A 24152-nucleotide genomic window follows, 5' to 3' on the forward strand; every position below is an offset into this window, starting at 1 on the left:
CTGGGATCAGTCCCCTGCAGAAACTGGGGTGTCACGGTATGGATGGAGAGGGGGAGGCAGCAGAGGCACCCATCGGCCAGGATTGCAGGGAAAAAAAAAAAAGGCATGGTTCGCTTAGAATTTTTGGCGTGGCTGGGCCTTACACCGAATTTCAGAACCTCCCCGTGACAGCCACATTTCTGCCACGGAGTGCAGACCAAGCAAAGAGGCACGATCTCCTGCAGGCGTCGCGCCGCCGCACTGGACCCCCAGGACGCCGACGCCGAGACCCTGTCCTCCCGAGCCCCGCAGTGACGTCACGGCGCGCTGTCATCGCGAGACTCGGCTGGCCCTCCGCGGCGGCTCGCCGCTTCCCAACCGCCCGCGTCCGTCCGCGGCCAGGCAGCGGTTGGGGATGGCGAGCCGCGGGGCCGGGGCGGTGACGAGCGCAGCGGCTCCGCCATTGGGCAAGGAGGCCTGAGGGACGGGGCTGCCCGGCGGGGTGCAGCAGGGACACCGGAAGCGGCAGCCTCGGCAGGGCGAGGGCGATGGAGGCCAACGTGCCGCCGAAGCGCAAAGAGCCAGCCAAGTCCCTCCGCATCAAAGTCATCTCCATGGGCAACGCCGAAGTGGGGAAAGTGAGTACCGCAGGCTGCGAGGGGGCGGGACCTCCGCGTGCCGGGAGAGGCATGCCCATTGGCCGAGAGAGTGGCCACTCAACGGCCCGAAGCCCCGCCTCCATCCCGGCTCCATCCCGGAGCATCCCTGCGCTCACCCGGGGTTTGCAGCCTCCAGAGAACTCTCTTGACCTTTTTGACCTTTGGGTTGCACGCTCTTTACCAACGCCACTGCCCATAAGAAGGTGCCTGGGGTGGCCTCTGACCTTTTGACTGTATTTTGAAGGGAGTAAAGAGTCCTAGGTCCCAAATGGGTAGTCCTAGATACCAAAATTTGCTTTCCCAGAGAGGGGTCCAAGACAAGAAGGTGGGGAGAGTCGTTGCCTCCTAGCTGTGGCGATTAAAGGGATGCCTGTGAGGTGGTGGATTCAGAAAAATGTCGCCAGGCAGAGCCCGCAAGTCCACGTTCCCATCACCAGAACATAACAATTTAATGTGTTTTCAGGGGACGTGCACTGGCTGCCTGGCATCCTACGTGGTTTTTGCGTTAAATTTCTCATACTGTCACGTCCGTTTTCTCAGAGAAACCTCCCCCGCCCCCGTCTTTCTGTGTGTTCTGTCTGTTGCATATTAGCTATTAAACTTCCTCTCAGATGGGCAGCGGTGACCTAGGGCTTTTCCCAAATGAATTGAGATGCCTATTCTTACTCAAGTTTTCTCCCTTAATGAGCGGAAGCTGTTGGTGAAGAATCCCAAGGTCGACAAATCAGTGACGGGGAGGGGGGTAGAAGCGGTGTCTGTACTCCCGCAAATGCAGAAGACCTGCTAATGGGAATATTTAAACCAGTGCGCTGCACTTAGATGTTCAGTGAATATTTAGTAGTGCCTTACTCCTTAGCTTTCCCCCGACTACTTAGGTATCGTTGTGTGTGTGTTAACAAAGTGTTCGTTGAAATTTAACACTTATTGACTATTAACCATGTTCCAACTGTGTTTTAAGAGGCAAAGAGATTTGGGAATATAGCTCAGTTGGTGCTGTGCAATCGTGAAAAACACTATCTAGAATAAAAACCTGAGATAGTGGTACAGGCTCGGAGACCCGTGGACCCCTGACTAGCCTAGCCTAATCAGCAAGCCCCAGGTCCCTAATAGAAAAATGGATGGCTGCTGAAGAATGACATCCATCCGCTTAATTAAAACTCCCTTTTCTGCCTAAATTTTGGCCTCCTGTGTAGATAAAAGTTGGACAGTTTTGGAAAATGTGCTTAATAGATTAAATAAAAATGTAACCGTCATTTTTATTCACTACTATTTTTAAAAATATGCTGTCAAAATTAACATACTATATTAAAAGACACGAGGTCAATGATGAATGAGCACGTTAGGCGATTTCAGATCTTAGGACACTTTGAAAACTTGCATGGGGCTCTGGAGTACATTGTCAGTGCAAGAAGTTGAATAGAATATAAACAAGGGTACACTGAGAAATTTCAAGTTTCCCACATAGAAAGGAATAAGCCCTTGGGCTTGGGGTGGGCTGGTGTTAAAGCCCTTACTGCGTAAGCCTGGTGACCTCATTCAGTCCCCAGAACTCATGGTAGAAGTAGAGAACCTTTTTTCCAAATTCCAAAAGTTGACCTCCGACATGGGGCACATACGTACAACATACACAGACAGACAGACATGGAGCACATACATATAATACAGACAGACAGACACACACACAAATTGGGGGGAGAAGAAAAAAATATTGGAAATAACCTTTTTCTTCCCCAAAGATTAAAAACCATAAAAATTCTTGAATGAAGAAAGCCTTAATGTGGGCTGGAGAGAGAGTTCGGCTGTTAAAAGCACTTGCTGCTCTTGCAGAAGACCAGCATTCTGTTCCCAGCGCCCATGTCAGATGGGGCTCTCACTGCCTATATCTCAGCTCAGGGGGATCTAACTCCCTCTTCTCTATTCTGTCGCCACCTACAGATGTGCCTGCATCCACAGACATCCACATCCATGCATAATTACAAATGAAATTTAAATTTAAAACAAAATGTGATATAATTCACAAAGAAATCACTTATTTGAAACATACAGTTCACTGATTTTCAGTTCATTCACAGAGTTGTGAAACCATTACTATGATCAATTATAGAACAATTTCATCATCCCCTGAAAAAAAAAACCAAACAATGTAGCAATTAGCAGGCTCTCCCTGTGTCCCCTAACCATTAACCCACTTCCTGCCTCTGTGGGTTTGCCTATTCTGGCTATTTCGTATTGGTGGAGTCCCATGTGTTCTTTTGCTGCAGACTTCTTTTACTTAGTATAACTCGTGTAAGGTGAGTCTTTGTTGTGCTGTCTGTCAGTATGTTCTTCATATCGTAGAAGTATAGTCCATCACATGGATGGCATACATTGTATTCACCCATCTGGGTTGTTTTTGTTTTTGGATATTGGCACTAAGGATAATGATAATATAGACTTAGACTTGGGCCTTGAATCAAATATAACTTTAACCATTTGGTCCTTTGTCACTGGGAAAATGATGGCCTGATTAACAGAGCTAGATGTCAGCAAGACAGGCTCATTTGGAGACATGCTGAATTAGATGATGGCAGAATATTTGAGCAGAAACCATCTAGTAGATGCTTAGGTGTGTGGCTCTGGTCCTGGGAGGGAGTCAAGGCTGGATGTGGATGTTTTCGTGGTGTTAGAAGTAGAAGGATGGAAAAGATCTGCAGAAGAAAAGAGCACTGTGGTTGGGAATACAGCTGAAAATATCCAGATTTAGTTTGAAGGTAAGAATTCAATTTTTTTTTTCTTTAAAATCTTCACTTGTGGCCTGGTTGGTGGCTCGTGCCTTTAATCCGAGCACTAGGGAGGCAGAGGCGCGAGGCAGCCTGATCCTCATAGCGAGTTCCAGGCCAGCCAGGAGTGAGACCTTCTCAAAACAAACTACAAATAAAACCCTCGTTTTTAAAAATACTTATTTCAGATGCTTTTTTTTCTTTTGTTTTTGGGGGATTTGTTTTATTTTTGAGACAGGATCTCTCTCGTATGGTTGAGGCTGGCCTCGATCCCTTGGTTGTTCTAGTTCTCTTTCTCAAGTGCTGGAGTTACAGGCACCCACCGCCATGTCAGCTAGCATTTGAAAACACTTTGATTTCCAGTGAGGTGACTGAAGAAAGCTCAGTGAAGGAATGTGTTACCTCACACATCTTTCCAGTGTGTATTACTAAGTGCACGCAATTCTTGTCTTTCTAGAGCTGCATTATAAAGCGCTACTGTGAGAAGAGGTTTGTGTCCAAGTACCTGGCGACAATCGGAATTGACTATGGAGTCACCAAGTGAGTATGTTGTTCCTCTGGCCTGTGCATGGCACAGATCCTCAGAGTGTGTCCTGAGAGAGTCTGTGTCTACATCAGAGCATGTGTGTGGGTTGCACTGAAAGGGAGGCTCTGAAGACAAATTGGAAAAGACGGGGCTAAGGGACTTCTTCAGGTACGTGGTGCCATCTTTTCAGCCAGCCAGCGTATTAGGAACCTGCCAGTCCAGACCTGGTTTCAGACGTGGGCTTGGCAGCGATGAGCAAGCGCAAGCCTCGCTGGCAGATGGGGCTTCGTAGGACAGATTTCCATGTACTCGGGTCCTGCCAGCAAGTGGGTTTTAAGGCTGTTTTGTCTGTTGTTGGTTTATGATCTTGGTAGTTTGTTGGAATCCGGCAGATCAGAGAATAATGAAGTTGGGGGTAAGTGGGGATTTATTTGGAGGTGAATCGAGAATGGTTGGAGAGAGGATTAAAACAACAAGAGAAATGCCCCCGAAGAGTAGAGTTGGGGTAAAGAGCACATTTCTTAACCGTGGAACTGCAGCTGACTAGAGTGTGTGTGTTATTTGTACGTTTACTATCTCTGACTTTGAGAAAGGGCTATTCTTCTTTTGCTAGTATTTGTATTTATTCTCTGAAAGTTTTATACATTTGTATAATATATTTTGATCGTATCATTCACCATTACCTCCGCACATGCATGGGTGTGAGCCCATCCACTAGCACGGGCAACCTACCATTGGCCACGTTCTCAAAAGATACTCCCCTTCCCTCAGCAGCCACCGGCTGCCAGTCGCTCTTCTGCCAGGGGTGTGGGACCCAAAGGTGCTCGATCCATGCCGGAATTTTGACTGGCTTGATCTGGTCTTGTCCAGGTGACCCCAGGGTCTGTGAGCTGATCTGTCAGTCAGCATTTCCTGTCTTTGTTCCCTACCCGCCAGCTCTGACATTCTTTCTGCCGCCTCTGGCCTGATGCTCCCTGAACTGGCTCAGTCGAGGCTGATGCAGACAATTGATCCATAAGGAAGCGTTCATAGCCACTTACACTTGGCACTGTGACCAGTTAGGCATGTCTGTATGACCCATCACAAGAAGCTTCTCTGACCAAAGCTGAGAACAACACAAGTCTGTGGGTCTAAAATAAATACTGAGAAGGCAGTTTGACCTCATGATCATTGAGCAAAACAGCAGTGTGTGTGTGTGTGTGTGTGTGTGTGTGTGTGTGTGTGTGTGTGTGTGTCTCCCTGTCCTCTGTCGTCTCCCGGCCATGGCCTTGACCAGGTTTACAGCGTCAGGCATGAAAGCTCTCCTGTAGAACAGGCCTCGTAGCTGATCAAAGTGGTCGGTTGGTCCCGCTCAGAACTGCGTGCCACTGTTACGCCAGGCAGGTGGGTATTGTAGCCTGGAGGGCCCACCACTGGGGGAGATCATGATCTCTTCTCTCCCCAGCAACCTGCAGAGCATCTTCTGGTACTTTGTAAGCTAGCCAGGAGGGAGGGAGTTTCCTGGTCAGTCAGGTTGATTGTTTCTTTGTTTTTGTTTTTTTAATATCCTTCATCCAAAGTGAGTGCTGTAAAAGGGATTTTTGTATGTTTTCTCCAAGTACCTGGTACAGTGTTTCTCCCTGGTGACTGCTCGATAAATATTGTTAGATAGTTGCTCTTAAAGAAAAATTTCCGTATCAGAATGTGAAGGCAATATTCAAGGAGGTCAGTAAAATTGGTGAGGTGTGTCCATAGCAGAATGTCAGTTGTCTGAAGGGCAAGGTCAAGTTTATGTGTGTCCCTTCAGACTGTATTTAAGTAGTTCAGGTCGGTGGCAAAGTAGGACCCGAGAGTTCCATGTAAATTCTGTGGCCATTTGCCAGCTGAGAGCAGCAAAAGGTGTTTTTATACATTTTCTCTAAGTATGGAGTCTGTTGCTCTTGACTGTGAAAGTTAGGAAGCTCTTCATTTGAAATCCATATTTCTTTCTACTTTTTCTATTTCAGGGCATGGAGTTTATCATTGATGTGGTGGGACATCCTATTTAAGGCGCCTTCGTTCAGATCCCATATCAGTACCTAGTTTATCTAAAAAATGGAAATTGCTGTATGATGCCATAGGATTGTGACTTATTTGTTTGTTTGTTTGTTTATTTTGAGACAGGGTGCATTGGGTTACTCAATACTGGTTGTTACTATTTTTTTTTAAAGATGATTATTCCGTGATGAATAGTGCTAAAATTCCTTCCCAGGGGGAGACCTAAGTAACATTTACCCCTCCTCCCAAGGTCTCAATGACAAAGCAAGACGAGACTCCACCTAGGGGACCAATGTGTTTGTTTGACTTCCAGAGCGTAGGTGAGGGGTTATCCGTGGTGTGGGTGCCCCTCTCCCAAAAGGTGCAAGTCTTTACCAGCTGAGATAAGGGCTTCCCCATAGCTGCACAGATGGCACCCCTTGGCCGTCTCCCCCCCCCCCCCCCCCCCCCCCCGTGTTTCCCAGCCTGTATACTCTACCCCTTCCCCAGGGCTGTCTGCAGGTTAAGGCAGAGTTACTTACTCAGGTGGTAGGGAGAAGCTGGATACTCCGGTGAGGGTCTTACGACCACCCCCAGGGGACACAAACAGTCAGCAAGCTCAGTTGGGATCATCCTTTGGCAGGCGGGGGCAGCTTGTTGGTTCAGGGTTATGGACTGAAGTATCTGAGGTGGAAGGTGGGTCCTTAGGTCCTTAGTCGGGGCTCAGTGTTCTGAAGCAGGGAGGCAGGCCTGTGGGCCAGCTTGCCGGCTTCTGTTGTAAAGATTATCTGGAGTTAGGAGGAGGGTGAAGAAAGCCTCTGGAAATGTGACTCTGTTTCCCTTTGAATATTTCAGGGTCCAAGTCAGAGACAGAGAAATCAAAGTTAACATCTTCGACATGGCTGGACACCCCTTCTTCTATGAGGTAAGCAAGCCTTCTTAGAGAACTGACATCCAGTCTCGGCATTGGAGACAGTGGGGAGGTGATTCAAATCATGGGTCAAGTTTAGCTCTTGTTAGTGACTTGCCTTCTGAGTTTCAATTTAGTGGATACTCCTCGATCGCTTACACTTCCCTGGAGTCGAGATGGGAAGTTTGGTGGCTAATGTTTAAACATTTGAATGAAGACGACATTTCCACCTTAAGGCCTCAGCCCAGAGTGTGCGTGGCTGACAGTCATAGTCCAGTGTGGATGGGACAGCTCAGCAGGGTCACTCCTTCATGGCAGGGCCTTGTGTGACCTTCCTGTCACTCGCCCAGCCCTGCGGCTTCCCTGGAATAAGGCAACGCAGCCCTGCTTGGTTTATGTCATCTGTGTGGCAGTCTCTAGACAGTCATGAACTCCCTGCTTGTGACCTGTTTGCTGGCTTGGCCTCTTCACTTCAGTCCTTATCTTGTTAGTTCCCCCTTTCTGCCTGCCTTGGCTGTATTTCTTAGGGTAGAGGTTACCGTTGCGCTCTTTCACGTGGTGAGTACTGCGGAATCCCTCCTCAGCATCGCCTGCCTCACGTTGTCCGCAACACTGAGATGATGTTTGCACTTTATTTCACTCGGTTCAGCGCATCTTTTTTGGATCTTGCTGTTGGGCCTTTTCACGGTTTCTTGAATCTGTAAGTTAAGGCCCTTAGCACATTTAGACATTTTCAGCCATCCTCTCTTTGGAGGCAGGGACTGGCTGTGCTGATGTTTCTTACTGTGGTGGACTGCTTCTTAGGTTTCTCTAAGGTAATCATAGACCCTCATGTTCTTGGTCAAAAGTTTCTGTCAATGCTCAGGAGCCCATGCCCAGTGTGAAAGATAAATGCCTCCCCCCCCCCCCAGTTTTGTTAGATAGCTCAGACTAGCCCAAACTCACTACATAGCCTATGCTGGCCTTAACCTCACAATCACTGTCTCAGCCTCCTGAGCGCTGCTATAACAGGCATTCCTACCACCCCTGCTTCCTGACTTCTGACTCCTTAGCTAGAGTGAGTCGGAGTGCATTCGGGGATCCTGTGGGGGAAAAAAAAAACAGAGCTGTGTTCTCTGCCAGGTTCCTACCAGAATTCCAGCCCACCCAACGTCTCACTGCCTCGACCACTTGAGTTCACCCTCTTCTTCTTGTCAGCTCTTTTGAGAGCTGCAGCCATGTCCCAGAGGCAAGTTGCCATTTCTGATGAATTATCTCAGGACAGTCAGACAGAATGCAAGGAAGAAAGGGGGAGGAGCTTGTATGTGTGGTTTTCCAGGCGCCATGCTAAGTGTGATGCCTTCATGACCTCACCTAGACCTAGGACTGTGATCCCCTTCTACAGACGGGAAGTACAGAGAGGTTGTGGGATTGCCAAGGTCACACGATTTCTAGTGGACGTGAACCCAGAGCTGCCTGCCACCTTAGCCTAGCTCCTGACCGTCTGGTTTCACTGGGCTCTGAGTTTGGGGTGGAACATTGGTGTATAGCCCTGGAACAGTCTGGAAGCTCTGCCTGGAATGCTGGGTAAACTCTGGGATGTGATGTTTGTGTGGTTCATAATCGTGTCATTTTGCCTACCTTCCTGAGAAGTTCTTGACAGGACTGTCTTCTGAGTCTACCAACAGCTAGAGAGCGCTGCCTCTGAGGAGCTGCGATCTGTGTTTGCTAAAAAATTCTCCTGACCTACAGATTCGTTTGTTTCATTTTCATTTTGTATAAAGTCCTATAAAAGCCAGTAAATGCTGAGATATAATAATGAGTACTCTGAATATAAAAGAGGACACACTTTGTTAAGTTAATGGCTGTGAGGTGCATTCTTACAAAGATCACAGAGCCAACATCTTGTGCCTCTGTTCTTCCATCTGAAGGTACGAAACGAATTTTACAAGGACACGCAAGGTGTGATACTGGTCTATGACGTTGGACAGAAAGACTCGTTTGATGCCCTGGATTCGTGGCTGGCAGAAATGAAGCAGGAGCTTGGGTCTCACGGGAACATGGACAATATTGTCTTTGTTGTATGTGCCAACAAGGTAACTGCTTTGAATTGGTTTGCTAACACAACTGTGAGTTTGAGGATACGGAGAGGCAAGAGCTGGATGTGTAGCTTAGCCTGTAATTCCAGGACTCGGGAACTGTAGGCAGGAGGATTATGAACTGGAGGCCAACCTGAGCTATGTAGAGAGTTCAGGCCAGCCTGCGTGGTGTACTGAGACATCGTGTTCAGTCTTCAAACATAGATACACATGCGCGCTGGGGAGGAGCTGTTTTTTGTTTTTTTTTTTTTTAAGATTTACTTATTTATTATGTGTACAGTGTTCTGCTTCTGCTTGCATATATCCCTTCAGGCCAGAAGAGGGCGCCAGATCTCATTACAGATGGTTGTGAGCCACCATGTGGTTGCTGGGAATTGAACTCATGACCTCTGGAAGAGCAGCCAGTGCTCTTAACCTCTGAGCCACTCTCCAGCCCGAGGCGCTGTTTTTAACATGGAAATCAGTAGTTGGTAGCCTTTGAAAACGTCTCTGAGACAAAACCTGGTCTAACTGGATTTTTATTCATTTTTTCTTTTGGTGTCCACCTTGAGGAAGCACACTGGGGACAATCAGGAAAAGCCTGATAGTCATGTCTTGACTTGGTGGGAGTGGGTTGCTTATGGCAGACAACAGAAGGTGACCCCTGGGTAGGACAGATCATGAAGTCACTTTCACAGAAGTCCATAGCAGCTGCTTTCCCATGGGAGGAGTGGGAAATGCAGCCTAAATTAGAAAACCAGTCGGTGGGGTTCGTGGTTTGGTCTTGTTTAACCTGGTGATTGTATACACTGCCCGAGGCTCAGTGGTGGGGAGTCACTGGGCCTGGTGTGTGGGACACGGGCGGATCTTCTCTCTGCCCCCTCCTGACTTCGTCTTTCAGATTGACTGCACCAAACACCGCTGCGTTGATGAAAGCGAGGGGCGTCTGTGGGCTGAAAGCAAGGGCTTCCTGTACTTCGAGACATCAGCACAAACTGGAGAGGGAATCAGTGAGATGTTCCAGGTAAGCAGACATCCTGATCTAGCCATGCCAGTGTCTAGTTAAGATCCTGAGGGGCAGAACAGTCATGGGACTTTGTCAAAGTGGAAAGGGAGAGGTGGCGAGAGAGATGATCGATCTGTCTGCTCTTATTGTAGGTCACCTGATGTCTTAGCTCCTGTTTGTTGCTGGAGGGCTTCTCTCCAGGTTCCCCAAGCCCCGCAGTCCCACAATCTACATATAAAATAATCACTCAGACGATTATATCACTTATAAACTGTATGGCCGTGGCAGGCTTCTTGCTAACTGTTCTTTTATCTTAAATTAACCCATTTTTATAAATCTATACCTTGCCACGTGGCTGGTGGCTTACCGGCGTCTTCACATGCTGCTTCTCTTGGTGGTGGCTGCAGTGTCTCCCCCCTCAGCCTTCCACTTCCCAGAATTCTCCTCTCTCCTTGTCTCACCTACTTCCTGCCTGGCAACCTACTTTCTGTCTGGTCACTGGCCATCAGTGTTTTATTTATATAGAATGATATCCACAACACCTGTTCCATTACTGCCGTCAAATAACCTGTCAAAAGCAAGTTAAGGAACACGAGGGGGTTATTGTAGGTCCCAGTTGAAGAGTACAGGCCGTTAACCCAGTCTAGAAAAGCCCTCACAAACATTCCACAGTGATGCTGATCCCAGCAAGGAGACAGTCAAAATGAACCTGGGTAATTCTTCAACACGCCACATCTGCTTCAGACCTCTAGAAACCTCAAGTTGCCATGGCGTCTAGGGATATTTTACTTTTATTTTGTTTGAGACATGGTCTCACTATATAGTCCTGACTGTCCTAGAACTCACTCTGTAGACCAGGCTAGCCTTAAACTCACAGAGGTCCACCTGCCTCTATCTCCTGAGTGCTGGGCTCAAAGGCGTGTGCCACCACTCCTGATTAGAGCCCAGGAATTTGTGCCTTGAAAAAACACTCCAGGTGATTGTGGTGGTCATCAGGTTTGAGCAAGTTAGTGTGTTACTTCACTGGGATGAAGATTTTTCTTCAAAACCATCTTTGGATAATGGTGTGACATTCATATGAAGCCTTGCTGTAGCAAAATTGCCTTGGCACACAAAGATGTCTAACCCTGTACTCACAGAGCAGCTCACGGAGGTCACAGTTAGCTTAGGAGACCATCATTGCAGAATCCAGTCATGCATAAATCCAAAAGGCAATATAGAAGGATGTGCTCACATGGCAGCCTGAGAAGGTGGTCATTTCTTTGTGTGTGTGTGTGTGGGGGGGGGTATAGGGCACATCTGCCACAGTGTGCATATGGATTTCTGTTTCTGGATGCTTTGGAGAGTCTGTTTGCAGCAGCTGGGCTATGCTGAGGTGTGCCTCTCTTTATATGTATCCTACCTGGGATTTGTTCATTTCTGAGATTGCCTGGTACCCACAGAGGTCAGAAGAGGGTGTTGGGTCCTCTGGAGCTGGAGTCACACAGGCTGTTGTGAGCTGCCCTGTGGGTGCTGGGAATCAAACCCAAGTCCTCTGCAAGAGCAGCAAGTGCTCTTAACTACTCCCCCCCCATGTTAAAAAAAACACTTTTATATAAAGGGGAGGTATTTTTCATCAAATATGGGGAATCTTTTCCTTGTTTCTTTTTGATGTGTGTGTGCGCACACATATGGAGGCTAGAGGACAATCTTGGGTGTCATTCCTCAGGTGCCATCCCCTGGTTTTTTGAGACAGGGTCTGTCACTGGCCTGGGGCTCCCCAGCTCCCCTAGGCTGGCTGGCCAGCAAGTCCCAGTATCCACCCGTCTCTGCCTCCCAGTGCCGGGTGACAGACACACACTACTGTGTGTAGCATTTAAAAGTGGGATCAGACTGAGGGCCCCATGCTGTGCAGCGAGTCCCACCAACCAAGCCATCTCCCCAGCCCCTTCTTTCTTGGATTTTCAAGACCTGTTTCTCTGTGTAGCCCTGGCTGTCCTGGATTCCCTCTGTAGACCAGGCTGGCCTCGAACTCACAGAGATCCACCTGCCTCCTGAGTGCTGGGATTAAAGGCGTGCGCCACCACAGCCTGGCTATTCCCAGCCTGTTTTTTTTTTTTTTTTTTTTAAAGTTATTTTACTTTATGCATATGAGTGTTCGCCTGTTTTCTATGTGCAGCGTGTGTTTGCCTGGTACCACAGAGGACAGAGGGTGTTGGGTCTTCTGGAGCTAGAGTTGCAGGCAGTTGTGAGCTGCCATGTGGGTGCTGGGATCTGAACCCAGGTCCTCTCAAGAGCAATCTCTTCAGTGCCCAAAGAAGATATTTTTTTAAAGATATATCAATATATTTTCCTTTAATTCTTTAGGTGTATTTTCCTTTATTTCCTTTACAGTATTTCTTACAGCCAGCTGTTGTGAAGTCTATCAAGTCCAGTATTTGAACCAGCGTGGGGTCAGTTACTGCTGACTGCTTTCCCCGACATCGGTCATGTTTTCTTGTTTCTTTGTGTGGTAGTGATGTATTGACTGGGTACCACATCTGTGGAGAGTGCATTGTAGAGACCCCACAGATTTCTCTGTCTTTTCCACGAGAATGACGCTTCTTGTTGCAGGAGACAGATTGAAATGAACTCGTGTAAGCTTGCAGTTTTGCTTAATGTCAGAGATCTGAAGGAAGTCCAAAGTGTTTCTTAAACCTTCTAATTTAGCAGGATTTAGCTTCCAAATTCTGCCTCTTGGCTTTGGGTGTAGTTAGGGTGGGTGAAGTTCTTAAGGTACAGCCTTTCTGTGGTGCCCCAGGGGGATATCAGGAGTGTTGATTAGGTCTTCTGGAAGGCCAAGCTCAGGTGTCTTGGGCTAGTTCTTCCCCTAGAAAATAAGGATTGTATTCTCAGCTCCTGTCTGGCAAGCTTCAGGTGGCCTTAGTCTTCACATGAGTAACCTAGTTCTTAGCTCCAAACCCACATGGAAACCCCACCTAGAGTGGGCCCAGCTCTGCCCAGCTCCCTCCTGCCCAGTAGCTCGCTCTGCTGATTCCTGCCCTGCTGTAGCCTTAGACTCTGGTCTCTGCCTCTGCCCCCTTCTCTCAGTGGGGCTTTGTGTCTGCACGCTCCAGATACGGCCTCTAGGAAGAGTCCTGCTTGCCTCTCAGTAGTTCATGCTTCTGCTGTCCACCGCCTGGAAATAGTGTTCTGTGGGATGGTCGACAGGAGGTCTGGTCTAGCACTGTGCACGGGATGGATGGAGCTAAGACCTGAGAGTTACCACTTTGACCGCACGCCTCCTCGGAAGACTACGGCTGGTCTTCTGTCACCACGAGTGCTAATAACTACCTGTGCCCACAGAATCTACATATTTCTATTTCAAGTTAATCCCAGGCAATGTCAACCCTAACCCTAGTGACGTTTGTGAACTGTGACCCTTCTTGGTGCTTTTATCCTTCTGACTGCTCTTGGTAGGCATGGTGGGTAGGCTGACAAGAAGAGACAGTAGCACTGTCCTGTAGGTAAGCCTGGAGCTGTGCTCTCCTGGTGACTCGGTTTGATAAACATTGTCTCGATTTCCTACCGCTTAACAGAGACTTTGTGCCGGCAGGAAGGTGGTTTTGTCTGATCTGACTCTGCTAGCAAAGGTAATCCTAAGATCACACACATGAACCAGCGCCCCTGTGGTCCTAGTCTGGTGGTTTTTCCCATGATGCTCTTTCTTTCCAGATGTTAAGTTTCTTGTTAGGTTCCCAGTCGTTTGCAGTTCCTGGAAATGAGAAAGAGGAGCTTGTGGGGAAGATACATTTTTAAAAGATTTCTTTTAATTATGTGTATGTGTTTTTGCATGTGATGTGAGGAGGCCAGAGGCATCAGTCGTAGGCAGTTGTGAGCCATCTAGCATGGGTGCTGGGAGCCCAACTCCGGTCCTCTAGGAGAGCAGTGCACACTTAACTACAGAGTTCTCAGCCCCAAAGATACATTTACAAAAGGAGACAAAGGGCGCTGTTGAAGAATCTGAAATCAGAGAGGAAGATATTTCAAGAGAAACCAAGGGAAGAGGAGATCCATCAATTAAAATAGTTCTAGGCACTGGGAGTGCACAGTACCTGCCTAGCACGAGGGGAGTGGAGGAAGGGAGGGAGAAGGGGAGGAGAGGGAGGGGAGGAGAGAGAAGGAGAGGAGAGGAGAGAGGAGGGGAGGAGAGAGGAGGGGAGGAAGGAGAAGGGAGGGAGAGACTCACTCTACTCACAATTACAGAAAGAGGCTCAGAGGTTAAGAGCAGGTGTTGTTCTTGCAGAAGACTCAGGTTAAGGTCACCCAGGAGCACACAGCAGAGCTGCACTGGTAATGCACACCCGTCATCCCAGCACTAAGAGGCAGAGACAGGGATCAGGAGTTCAGTATCACCCTCTGTGTGTGCCTAGTTCAGGGCCTACCTCGGCGGTGTGAGACCCTGTCTCCAAAAACAAAAACAAAACGATTCAATACTGTCTGCAGTGACTGAAAGACTTAACATAACAGGCTAGTCCGGGAATAGGGAATTAAATAAATTAAATAAACAGCCACATAATAGGATACTGGAGTCACTAGAGAGCAAAGAGGGTCTGTAAATGTAGGACGTTTCCAAGGCAGATCTAGGGATTGAACCCAGGTCCTTGCTCAGGCTAACCAGTCACTCTGCCACTGAGCTGATCCCAAGTCTCCTTTTCACTTTTTGTTTTGAGACTGGGTCTCATTAAGTTACTGAGGCTGGTCTTGAACCCTCTCTGTCGATCCAGTAGACCTTGACCTCCTGCTTCTCCTGCCTTAGCCTCCTAAGTAGCCGGGATGACAGGCATGCATCACCAGACCCACACGAGGTGAAATGTTTGTGTGTTTGCATACAACATGTGCTGTAGCAGATGTTTCTGTAGGGATACTAAATATGCTAATGTGCCTATATCAGGGAGAAGGTTTTGAGAGTTTACTGTTGGATTTTTAACAGTGTTCATCTATCACCAACTCCAAATGTGCTTCTCTGAGAGTAGAATTATGAATCATTCTAATTTTTTAAATTAAACTAATAAAATTTAAGTTAGCTCACACTTTTCTGTTTTAAAAATATGTAGTTAGGGTGTTGGGTAGTGCACTAAGGCCCTGCGGTCCGTCCTCAGTGCCAAGGATATAAATATAGTTGAATCAAGTGAGAAATATCTTCCAAGTAAGTGTATTACTCCTGACTTGTAAGAGTTACTGAAGTGAGTCAGATGGTGGTGGCGGCGGCGGCGGCGGCGGCGGCGGCGGCGGCGGCGGCGGCGCACACCTTTAATCCCAGTACTCGGGAGGCAGAGGCAGGCGGGTCTCTGTGAGTTCAAGGCCAGCCTGGGCTACCAAGTGAGTCCCAGGACAGCCAGGGCTTTTTCACAGAGAAACCCTGTCTCGAACAACAACAACAGAAAAGTTACCGACTGTGTGAGAGAAACTCTTAGTTCACAGAATCACTTCTCTGGGATGTGTTTTCTCCCTGCAGACCTTTTACGTGTCCATAGTGGACCTGTGTGAAAATGGCGGGAAGCGCCCTACTGCCAATAACAGTGCTAGTTTCACCAAAGAACAAGCAGACACCATTCGCAGAATCCGAAATAGTAAGGACAGTTGGGACATGCTGGGAGTCAGACCCGGGGCCTCCAGGTAAGCAGGTCTGGGGGGCCTGGTGCAGCGTTCTGTAAGAGCCGGGGCTCTGGTGTCTAAAGTGCGACGCCATCTTTCTCCTTCTAAGTGGCTGGCCCCTCGAAGTTGTGTGGAAACGAGTTTCACGAGGACTCTGCCCCACCAACAACACAGAAATAAAACAGAAGGCCGGGTGCCCGCTGAGCGAGCTGGGCCGTGTTCGCGTAAACACTTGGCGAAGTGGCTTGCTCCACCTTCAACTGTTGAGCAAGAATCTTCCACAACCTTAGAAAACTTGACAAAAAATAATTCATAAATCACAGACTTTTAGAAGAAGAAAGATTTGTCAACGTGCTCTCATTTGCCTGGGGAAACTGGTGTTCAGTGGAATGGGGCTCCCTGAGGCCCCAGCAGACAGTGGTGCCTCTCAGCCCAGGAACACCGTGGGCCCAGCTGCCTTCCTCATAAGCCCTGCTCGTTCCCAACTGTGACTGGGTAATGTGTAGTTGCCCGTTTTATTCAAAAGATTGATTTAGGAAGAGCTGGGCATGGTGGAAGAAGAAAATGTCGGCTCTTTATTGATTTTGGCTATCTCGACTCTGCCAGAGCTCTGGTAAATTCCAGAGCCTCTGCGATTTCTGTTTCCTTAACCCGTATAATCACAAGTTTATCTGTGCAACTGTGTCTGTCAAATGACGTTGGCGCATTCGGGACAAATCCTTGAACTTGAGTGTTAAATTCTAGCGAGTTCTGGTACTTGCTTGGGGCCAAATGTGCTTACAGTTCTTGAACTACCGTCCGTAGGTGATACAGTGTTCACACACACACACACACCCGCGCCAATCTTGTTTCTCCAGAACTTCCCTTGAGAGTCTTTTCTGTACCTGTAAATCTTGACAGGCTCTCAGTGCAGGGGCCAGGCATAACACTGAGCCCATCTAGACATGCTCCCCAAATCAGTGGCTCCCTTGGCTCTGCCCCAGACTCCGTCTTGGAGAAGGAGGGGATGTGTACTCACCTTAAGGACACAGGGTTGTTGGGTAGATACAAACTCTGACCGTTCTAATTTCTTCCACGAAGGGGGTGCCTTTGATGAGCAGTACCAAGACTGCATATGTAGGCCTGGGAAGGAGGCTCCGTGGATAAAGTGTTGGCTACGTAAGAGTAGGCACCCGAGTTTGCACTCCAGCACCCATACAAAAGCCAGGCATGTCAGTGTAGCGGGATCCTAGTTTGGGGAGGGCAGAGACAGGTGAATCCCTGGAGCTCCCCAGCCACCAGTGTAGCTAAAGCAGCCATGTTGAGGCGTAACAGACCCGACTTAAAGAATAAGGTGGGGAGTGATAGAAGACAGCTGGCATTGACCTCTGGCCTCTGGGTATTCACACACACACACACACACACACACACACACACACACACACACACACACACACCACAAACACATTGCATAGAAAAGACTCCACATTGCATGTGTAGAATATAAGATGCAGCCGGGCGGCGGCGGCGGTGGTGCATGCCTTTAATCCCAGCACTCAAGAGGCAGAGCCAGGCAGATCTCTGTGAGTTCGAGGCCAGCCTGGGCTACCAAGTGAGTTCCAGGACAGGCTCCAAAGCTACACAGAGAAACCCTGTCTCTCGAAAAACCAAAAAAAAAAAAAGGCTATAACATGCAAAGCTAGAACAAGAAAATTCGGAAGGGCTCATCCAGCAGCAGGTAGAGCTCTGGCATGTGTGCCTAAGACACAGGGACTTATTGCTGCCACCCGAGACCTTAGTCTCTCCAGATGGACACCAGACTCGGTACCATCTCCAAGCCAGCAAGGGGCATCTCTGTAATGGGGAGAGTGCTGTGAGAAGTCCTTCCAACAGAAACAGGAGAGCAAAGGCCCCTGACAGCGCCATGCCATGCTGACAGGATCGCAGGCCCTCTGATGACAGAAGCTTGGGAAGGAAAGCCATGTAGTGGGGACAGAGCCTGACACCTGAGGGTAGCTAGGAGTGGGGATGGCGAAGGAACCTGTCGTCTCCAGCCCTCTCCAGCCCATCCATCCCGCAGCTCCTCCTTTATCTCCAGCTGCTCCCACTGACGTGTGTTCCTGGGGTATACGCTCTCTTCCCTTGGCTGTTCTCACGGACGCCTCCATCTGAACTTGCTCTGTGGTAATCTGCCTGTCTCTCAACTTTGAGAAACAGCTTTCTCAGTGCCTGTTGCCACAGAATGCCTACTATTGTTATTGTCGATCAAACCCAGTGTTTTGCTTTGGAGGCCATACATCTGCTCTCTGCTTAAGCCTCTCTGCCAGTTCCTCCCTGGCATTCCAAATCCTCCACCCTGTGCTAATCACAGGTCCCTCTTCTTCCAGAAGCTTCTCCTGAGGATTTTCCCAGGGAGAAAGGCTCTCATCCCTTCAGTGAGTGAAGGCTTGCTCTTGCCCCTGAGTGTGCAGAGCTGCCTGGCAGTGGCTGGCACTTCTTGGACTGACTTCTAGACTCACTTACAACTGTGTTTTTCTTTTCTTTTCTTTTCTTTTTTTTCCCTCCCGGAGCTGAGGACCGAACCCAGGGCCTTGCGCTTGCTAGGCAAGCGTTCTGCCACTGAGCTAAAGCCCCAGCCCCCAACTGTGTTTTTCTGCTCGTAGAGGGCCTGTGTTTATTGTTGTTTTCTAGTCTTTTATCCTACCTTTGAGAAAAGGAAATGATGGCAGGGGGATGCCTAGTGTGTCCAGAGAGCGGGGATGCGGGATTTGGGGCCAGCCTGGTTACTGACAGAGCGCGGCTGTTTTTGCAGGGAGGAAGTCAATAAGGCCTACCGGAAGCTGGCTGTGCTGCTTCACCCGGACAAATGTGTAGCGCCCGGCAGTGAAGACGCCTTCAAAGCGGTTGTGAATGCCCGGACAGCCCTCCTGAAAAACGTCAAGTAGAAGGCAGAGGAAGCGACGGGCGGCCTCAAGTGCAGACTCCCCTGAGGTGAAATAACCAGCGTGGATGTTTCCTCCCCAGATGCTCACCGTTCGGTTCCCTCATGTGCTGTCATTTGTGAGTTAATAGTGTGGGTGCCTGTGCCATGTTGTGGGCCTTTCGCAGCGAGATGACCTGCTTTGGTGTGAGGGAGAGCCCCACGTCTCCTAGGCACTGCGTTTCCTTTCTTACGGCCAGATAACTCAGCGTTCGTAATTGTAGCATCGCTTAGGCATTGGCTTCTGAAAGTCCGTGAGGCTTCTAGAGACGGGGAGGGCAGTAGGACACTTTGACTCACCTGCCTCTCCTCCCCCCGACCCATCCATCCATCCGTGTACCATCACAGAGGAGGGGATAAAAACAGAAAGGAGGAGGACAGGAGTGAGTGGACGGCACCCGCCCTGGGAGCTTAGCATCCCCGCTTCTTGTCTATAGATAAAGTCAAGCATGGTAGCACGTGCCTATAATCCCAGCACTCAGGAGGATGAGGCAGGAGGATTGAGAGTTTGAGGCCAGTCTGGATTATATGCGAGACTCTCTCAAAGAAAAAAAAAGAAAAACAAGCACCCTTGAGGAGAATGTAAAGTGAGGTGACACTGTTCAGTTCTGCCTGCCCTTCTAGGACATTCCCTCTGTTCCCTCTTCAGCCAGCAGGGGGAGAGACGAGCCCGCGCTAAGAGAGAAGGGTAGTGTCCTCAGGAGCTGGGGACCCTGAAGCCTACCCTGGATCCTAGGTCTTTGCTCTGACCTAGTAGCAAGCAGCAAGGAGTGCTGTGCCCCTGGGGACGAGGGACCAGAGGCCAAGACAGAATCACTCGGGAGTATGCACTGAGCCACACCACCCAGGGAAAGGCCAGCTGAGCTCGGGTGTGTTGGGCACCAGGAGGGTCCCTCCAAAGACTTGTCCCTCTCCTCGTTCCTCACCACAGGTGGTGAGAGAGGCAGGCAGGCACTCTCCCAGAAGCAGGTCTCTTTCTTGGGCACCAGTGTTAATTCATTTCTCTTCTCGCCCAACTCTATTGTTATACCCCACATCCGCCATCACCTCTCTCCTTGAATCCCTAGCTAGTGTTGCCCTAGGCTCAGCTGACTTGAAATAAGTATGACCTGTTGGTGGCACAGTGGGACGTCCTGGGCCTGGGTTGGGCAGAATCTTTACCGTTTCTGCTTGGGCTCCAAATCTCTGAAGAGACTGTTAAACTATGAGTATGAAATTCGTTTCGCATAGAGACGCATCCCTCAGGCCGTTGTCTGGGCCTGGTCTGCAGGATGGGGCTGGATGGAGCCCTGGGGCTGCATTTCTCACAGCGCAGGGGAGCTGGCTCGCGGCTCGACTCCGGTCCTCATTCCTGACTCTGTCACTCGTAGTTTTAGCTGCAGCCACCTGCGCTAACTGGAGTTTTGAAGGACACAAAACCGTGACCAGACTGTGACCTTTCAACACCTGTCCCATGATGGTTGCTAGATAACATCTTTCTCACCTAAGAAGCCAAGCCACCGCAGGCTTCTGGGATATTCCCTCCTCCATAGTAGCCTCACTTCGTATGGCTGTGCTCAGCTGTACTGAGCTTAAAAGTGTTGTCCTTCATGAATTCAGATCTGTGTAAAAAAAACGATGAAGAGGTCTGGGATGTGGCTTTATGATTTCTTCTGGTCCAAGAATTCCACTCGAGGTTCTTGTGGGCCTCAGTTCTGCTTGCGGCTTCCTTCCTGCCTCATGCACCCCACTGCCCACCTGCTCTTGGACAGATGGTGGGGTCACATGGATGAGGGATCATGCTTGGGGCTGTCAGCCCGAGCGTGGGGCCCAGTCTTCTGCACGGTTGTTAAAGACACCTGTTCCACACCGAGGGCAGATGAACAGTCACAGCAGGGCACTTCAGTGTTCCCTTTCGGGTCCCTCAGAGTGACTTGCTGAAATGTAGCCTGGGCTTGCCTCTTAGCTCTTGAGACTCTGTTTCTAAGACCTTATTAACATTTGGGGTGGCTATATTCTACTTTATATATGTCGATAAAATGAGAAGGTTGAGCCTCAGGGTCCCAGGGTTTTCTGATTTCTACAATCCAGCAGCAGGGCTTTAGAACCATCGAAGCATGCCTCAAAATGAACCTTAGCTTCTTGAAACCGGTACAGACCCCTGCATTCATTTCAGTTCTTGGTACAGGTGTGTGCTTTTTCCTTCATGCTCTTTAAAACTCTTTACCCAGTTAAGATCTCAGAGTATCAGCAGGAGTCTCAACTCAGCCACTTCAGTGGCTGAAAACTTTAAAGGACCTTGTGTCCCTCCAAAGGGATAAAACATATGACCAACTGTTATTAGAGAAAAGCCATGTCTTCTACATCTGAGTCATCAACAAGGGTCACTTCCTCACCTTGTTGGAAATCCCTGGTGCATCTCAGAGTCACTTCTCCATCCACCTCCAGCACTTGAGAAATCCTCTCCTTTCGTGTCAGAGACGTCTCTCCTTGGGCCTCCCTAGGAACGGCCGTTCTCCACTGTCCGTATCTCTTACTTAAGCACCGCCACTTTATATCCATTTCAATGTGTCCTTGGTTTTACCAGCCTGTTAACTTAAGAGTCCAGATGTTGAGGATAAAATCGCGGGCATCCTATAAACTCTACACCATTCTTTAAGGCTTGTATTTACCTCAGGAAACTTATTCTAGTATGTTCTCACTGATTGAAATCTCAAATGATAAATACTTCTTTATACCTGCAAACTAGTACCTAATTCTTAATTCAGTGAGCCATAGGTCAGGCAGCTAGATGGTCTGTGAGCCATAGGTCAGGCAGCTGGGTGGTCAGTGAGCCATAGGTCGGGCAGCTGGGTGGTCAGTGAGCCATAGGTAGGGCAGCTGGGTGGTCAGTGAGCCATAGGTCGGGCAGCTGGGTGGCTGAAAGCTCATCAGAGTAAAGCAAGGAGTGCCTGCCAGCTCTGAATCAGGGACAAGAGGCTAGTCCACTAGAGTGGCAGCCGTCACCAGGAGGATGAGGGGATCGCCTTTGGCAGGGACAGTGCCCTCTTCTAGGTCTGGAATGGCACTTCCCTCACACTGCAGGCCATGGAGCTAAGTCCCCCAGCACTTCTGGAAAACTTTTGAAAATGAATTTAGTTGTAAAATCAAGCTAAGCAATTTCCACCGCAGGCCACACAAGCAAGGAGCTGTTCATCCTCCTCCTCCTCCTGGTGCTGAGCACAGTTTTAGACACGGGTAGTGCCCCTGGTGCTGAGCATAGTTTTAGACACGGGTAGTGCCCCTGGACATTGGTTGTGCCATTCACTGTCCCTGGGGAGGATGACTGTGTTCACTTGTGGTGTGGGCATTCAGTAGCTGTGTCTGTCACACAGTGCGGTGCCGAGCTGACTGGTAGAGGCTCTTGGGGAAGGACTGTGACTGCAAAGATGGGCAGCCTGGGTTAGTTCCCTGCACCGATTGCTCTCTGCATAGTCTTGCCCTTGACTGTGACTGCTCCTACAAAGTAATTCACATATTTACTTTCTGTTGAAATAACTGAAAGTGTTCAACTACCCGTTGTTTCTGTCTTGTATACAGAGTGTCATATGAATTTAAGTTGTGTATTTTTATAAAGTCAAATAGCAAACCCTGGTCTGCTGGCTGCCTTGATTTGTTGAGACGCTGATCTTCGGTGTAAACTAGACTCAACAGGAATCCAGTTCCTCATCAGCAAGACGTGCTGCTCACCATAATCCCAGCACTCAGGAGGCTGAGGCAGGAAGATCATGAGTTTGAAGCCAACCTTGATCACAAAGAGAGACCCTATCTCAAAAACATGAGCCAGGTATTGTAGCTAGAATTTTCCTGTCTGGCCCACAGTCAGGACAAATCTCTCTCACCCACCAGTCCCACAGCCGCTCAGACCCAACCAAGTAAACACAGAGACTTATTTTGTTTACAAACTGTATGGCTGTGGCAGGCTTCTTGCTAACTGTTCTTATATCTTAAATTAGTCCATTTCTATAAATCTATATCTTGCCACGTGGCTCGTGGCTTACTGGTACTTTATACCTTCCTTGTCCTGGAGGCTGCTGCAGGCAGTGACTCCTTCTGCCTTCCTGTTCTTTTATTCTCCTCTCTGTTAGTCCCGCCTATACTTCCTGCCTAGGCATGGCCGATCAGGTTTTATATATTGACCAATCAGAGCAACACATTTGCCATCCAGACCATCCCCCAGCACAGCCAAGTGCAGACCATCTCAGACACCTGGACTCAGGCCCGTGGTACTAATCATCCTCTATGAGGACCTGCTGGGTAAAACCACGAGGAACCCAAGAACGGGCTCCCACAGGACATACAGAACATCCCACAGCAAGGTCTAGTGATATGTGCCTGTAGTCTACCCCAGCACTCAGGACAAGGGGATCATGGAGATCCTGGTCTGTGTAGCCAGTTCCAGGACAACCAGGCTATACAGTGAGACCCCACCTCAAAAAACAAAGCAAAGAAAAGCAGAGAAAGACCTCTTGGTTAGCACTCCGACCAGAAAAATGCAGAAAATTGTATTTGTTGGACCTTAGGCCAGTCTGACTCAATTAGTGTGCCTTTGTAGCCCACATGAGACTGTTAACTCATTTTGAAATAGTACAGACCAAGCCAAAGGTGCAGCTCCATGGAAAAGTCTGTGCTTAGTGTAAATGATGCCCTGGGTTCGATGCCCAGCAACACCCCTCACACACACACACACACACACACACACACACACACACACACACACACACAAATAGTGAATTCAGTTAACCAAACCCTTAAGCTGAAGGATGGCATCACTGCAGTTGGAGAATCTTGGAGGACCAATCTGCAAGAAGCGGCCTGTCTCTGAAGGCTGCAAAGCCGAACTTGGCTTTTCATTCTCCTGTAGGCTCTGGTCTGCCTAGCATTCCAAGACCCCAGAAAATGGCCCCCTCACTCTCAGAACTGCACATCTTGCAGACTTGTTCCAAGTGCCTCACTCCTTTTAGGACCCATCTGTCCTCCCTGGTCACAGAGATAAATCTGGGGGACAGGAATGTAACTCCCAGCTCAGCCAGTCAGCATGCTGTGTTGTTATTTACATTGTGTGTGTGTGTGTGTGTGTGTGTGTGTGTGTGTGTGTGTGTGTGTGTTTATGGGCCTGTGGTGCACATGTGGATGGGTACATGGATGCTGAGGCTGAAGGTCATTGTCAGGTGTCTCTCTCTATCACTTTATCTTTTGAGACAGGCTCTGTCACTGAACCTGGAGCTCACAGATTGGGCTGCACTGGCTAGCCAGCAAGCTGCACGGATTCTCCCATCTCCCAGCACTAGGTTACAGGCATGTACTACCACACCTAGCTCCCCTGCCCCCCACCCCCGCCCCCGCCCCCATATGGGTCCTGGGAATTGAACTCAGCTCTTATGGCAAACACTTGACTCCCTCAGCCCTACGGCCTGCACTTGACAGATGAGAGAAACTGACTCAGAGGTTGATTTTCCCAAGGCCATGCAGAAAGCCATTCAAACCCAAGGCTGCTGGGTTTCAGAAGTCACACTCTAGATCTGTACCTACAGACTCCTCAACTTTTACAAGGCTACATTCTGATTTTTAAGAATACCTTAAGCTGGCTGGGGGGATGGCTCATGGGTGAAATGTTTGGTGTGTAAACATGAAGACCCCCGAGTTCAAGTTGCCAGAACCCATGTGT

The 24152-nt window shown here is 49.0% G+C and overlaps 1 protein-coding gene across 2 annotated transcripts; it reads left to right on the forward strand.

The window, feature by feature from the left end:
- Window positions 1-314: 314 nt before the first annotated feature.
- Window positions 315-22078, forward strand: Dnajc27 (DnaJ heat shock protein family (Hsp40) member C27). 2 transcript variants are annotated; one of them, XR_003735113.2, is made up of 8 exons: window positions 315-617; window positions 3855-3937; window positions 6774-6843; window positions 8739-8903; window positions 9787-9909; window positions 15368-15528; window positions 18299-21316; window positions 21348-22078. XR_003735113.2 is itself a non-coding variant. In XM_028875184.2 (7 exons), exons 1-7 carry the CDS (start codon window positions 528-530, stop codon window positions 18429-18431), a joined length of 825 nt encoding a protein of 274 aa, XP_028731017.1. In that variant the 5' UTR covers window positions 315-527; the 3' UTR covers window positions 18432-22078. The 2 variants fall into 2 exon arrangements, 1 of the variants encoding a protein (XP_028731017.1); XM_028875184.2 differs by having other exon boundaries at window positions 18299-22078.
- Window positions 22079-24152: the final 2074 nt, after the last annotated feature.

This window comes from Peromyscus leucopus, chromosome 22 (genome assembly GCF_004664715.2).
Source record: "Peromyscus leucopus breed LL Stock chromosome 22, UCI_PerLeu_2.1, whole genome shotgun sequence".
NCBI lineage: Eukaryota > Metazoa > Chordata > Mammalia > Rodentia > Cricetidae > Peromyscus > Peromyscus leucopus.

Bases quoted from the DNA above. Each gene is read 5' to 3' on its own strand.
- Dnajc27 (XM_028875184.2), top strand. From the start codon at position 528: ATGGAGGCCAACGTGCCGCCGAAGCGCAAAGAGCCAGCCAAGTCCCTC. The intron at 3,938-6,773 runs GTGAGTATGTTG...TGAATATTTCAG, and splicing joins ATTGACTATGGAGTCACCAA to GGTCCAAGTCAGAGACAGAG. The intron at 9,910-15,367 runs GTAAGCAGACAT...TTCTCCCTGCAG, and splicing joins GAATCAGTGAGATGTTCCAG to ACCTTTTACGTGTCCATAGT.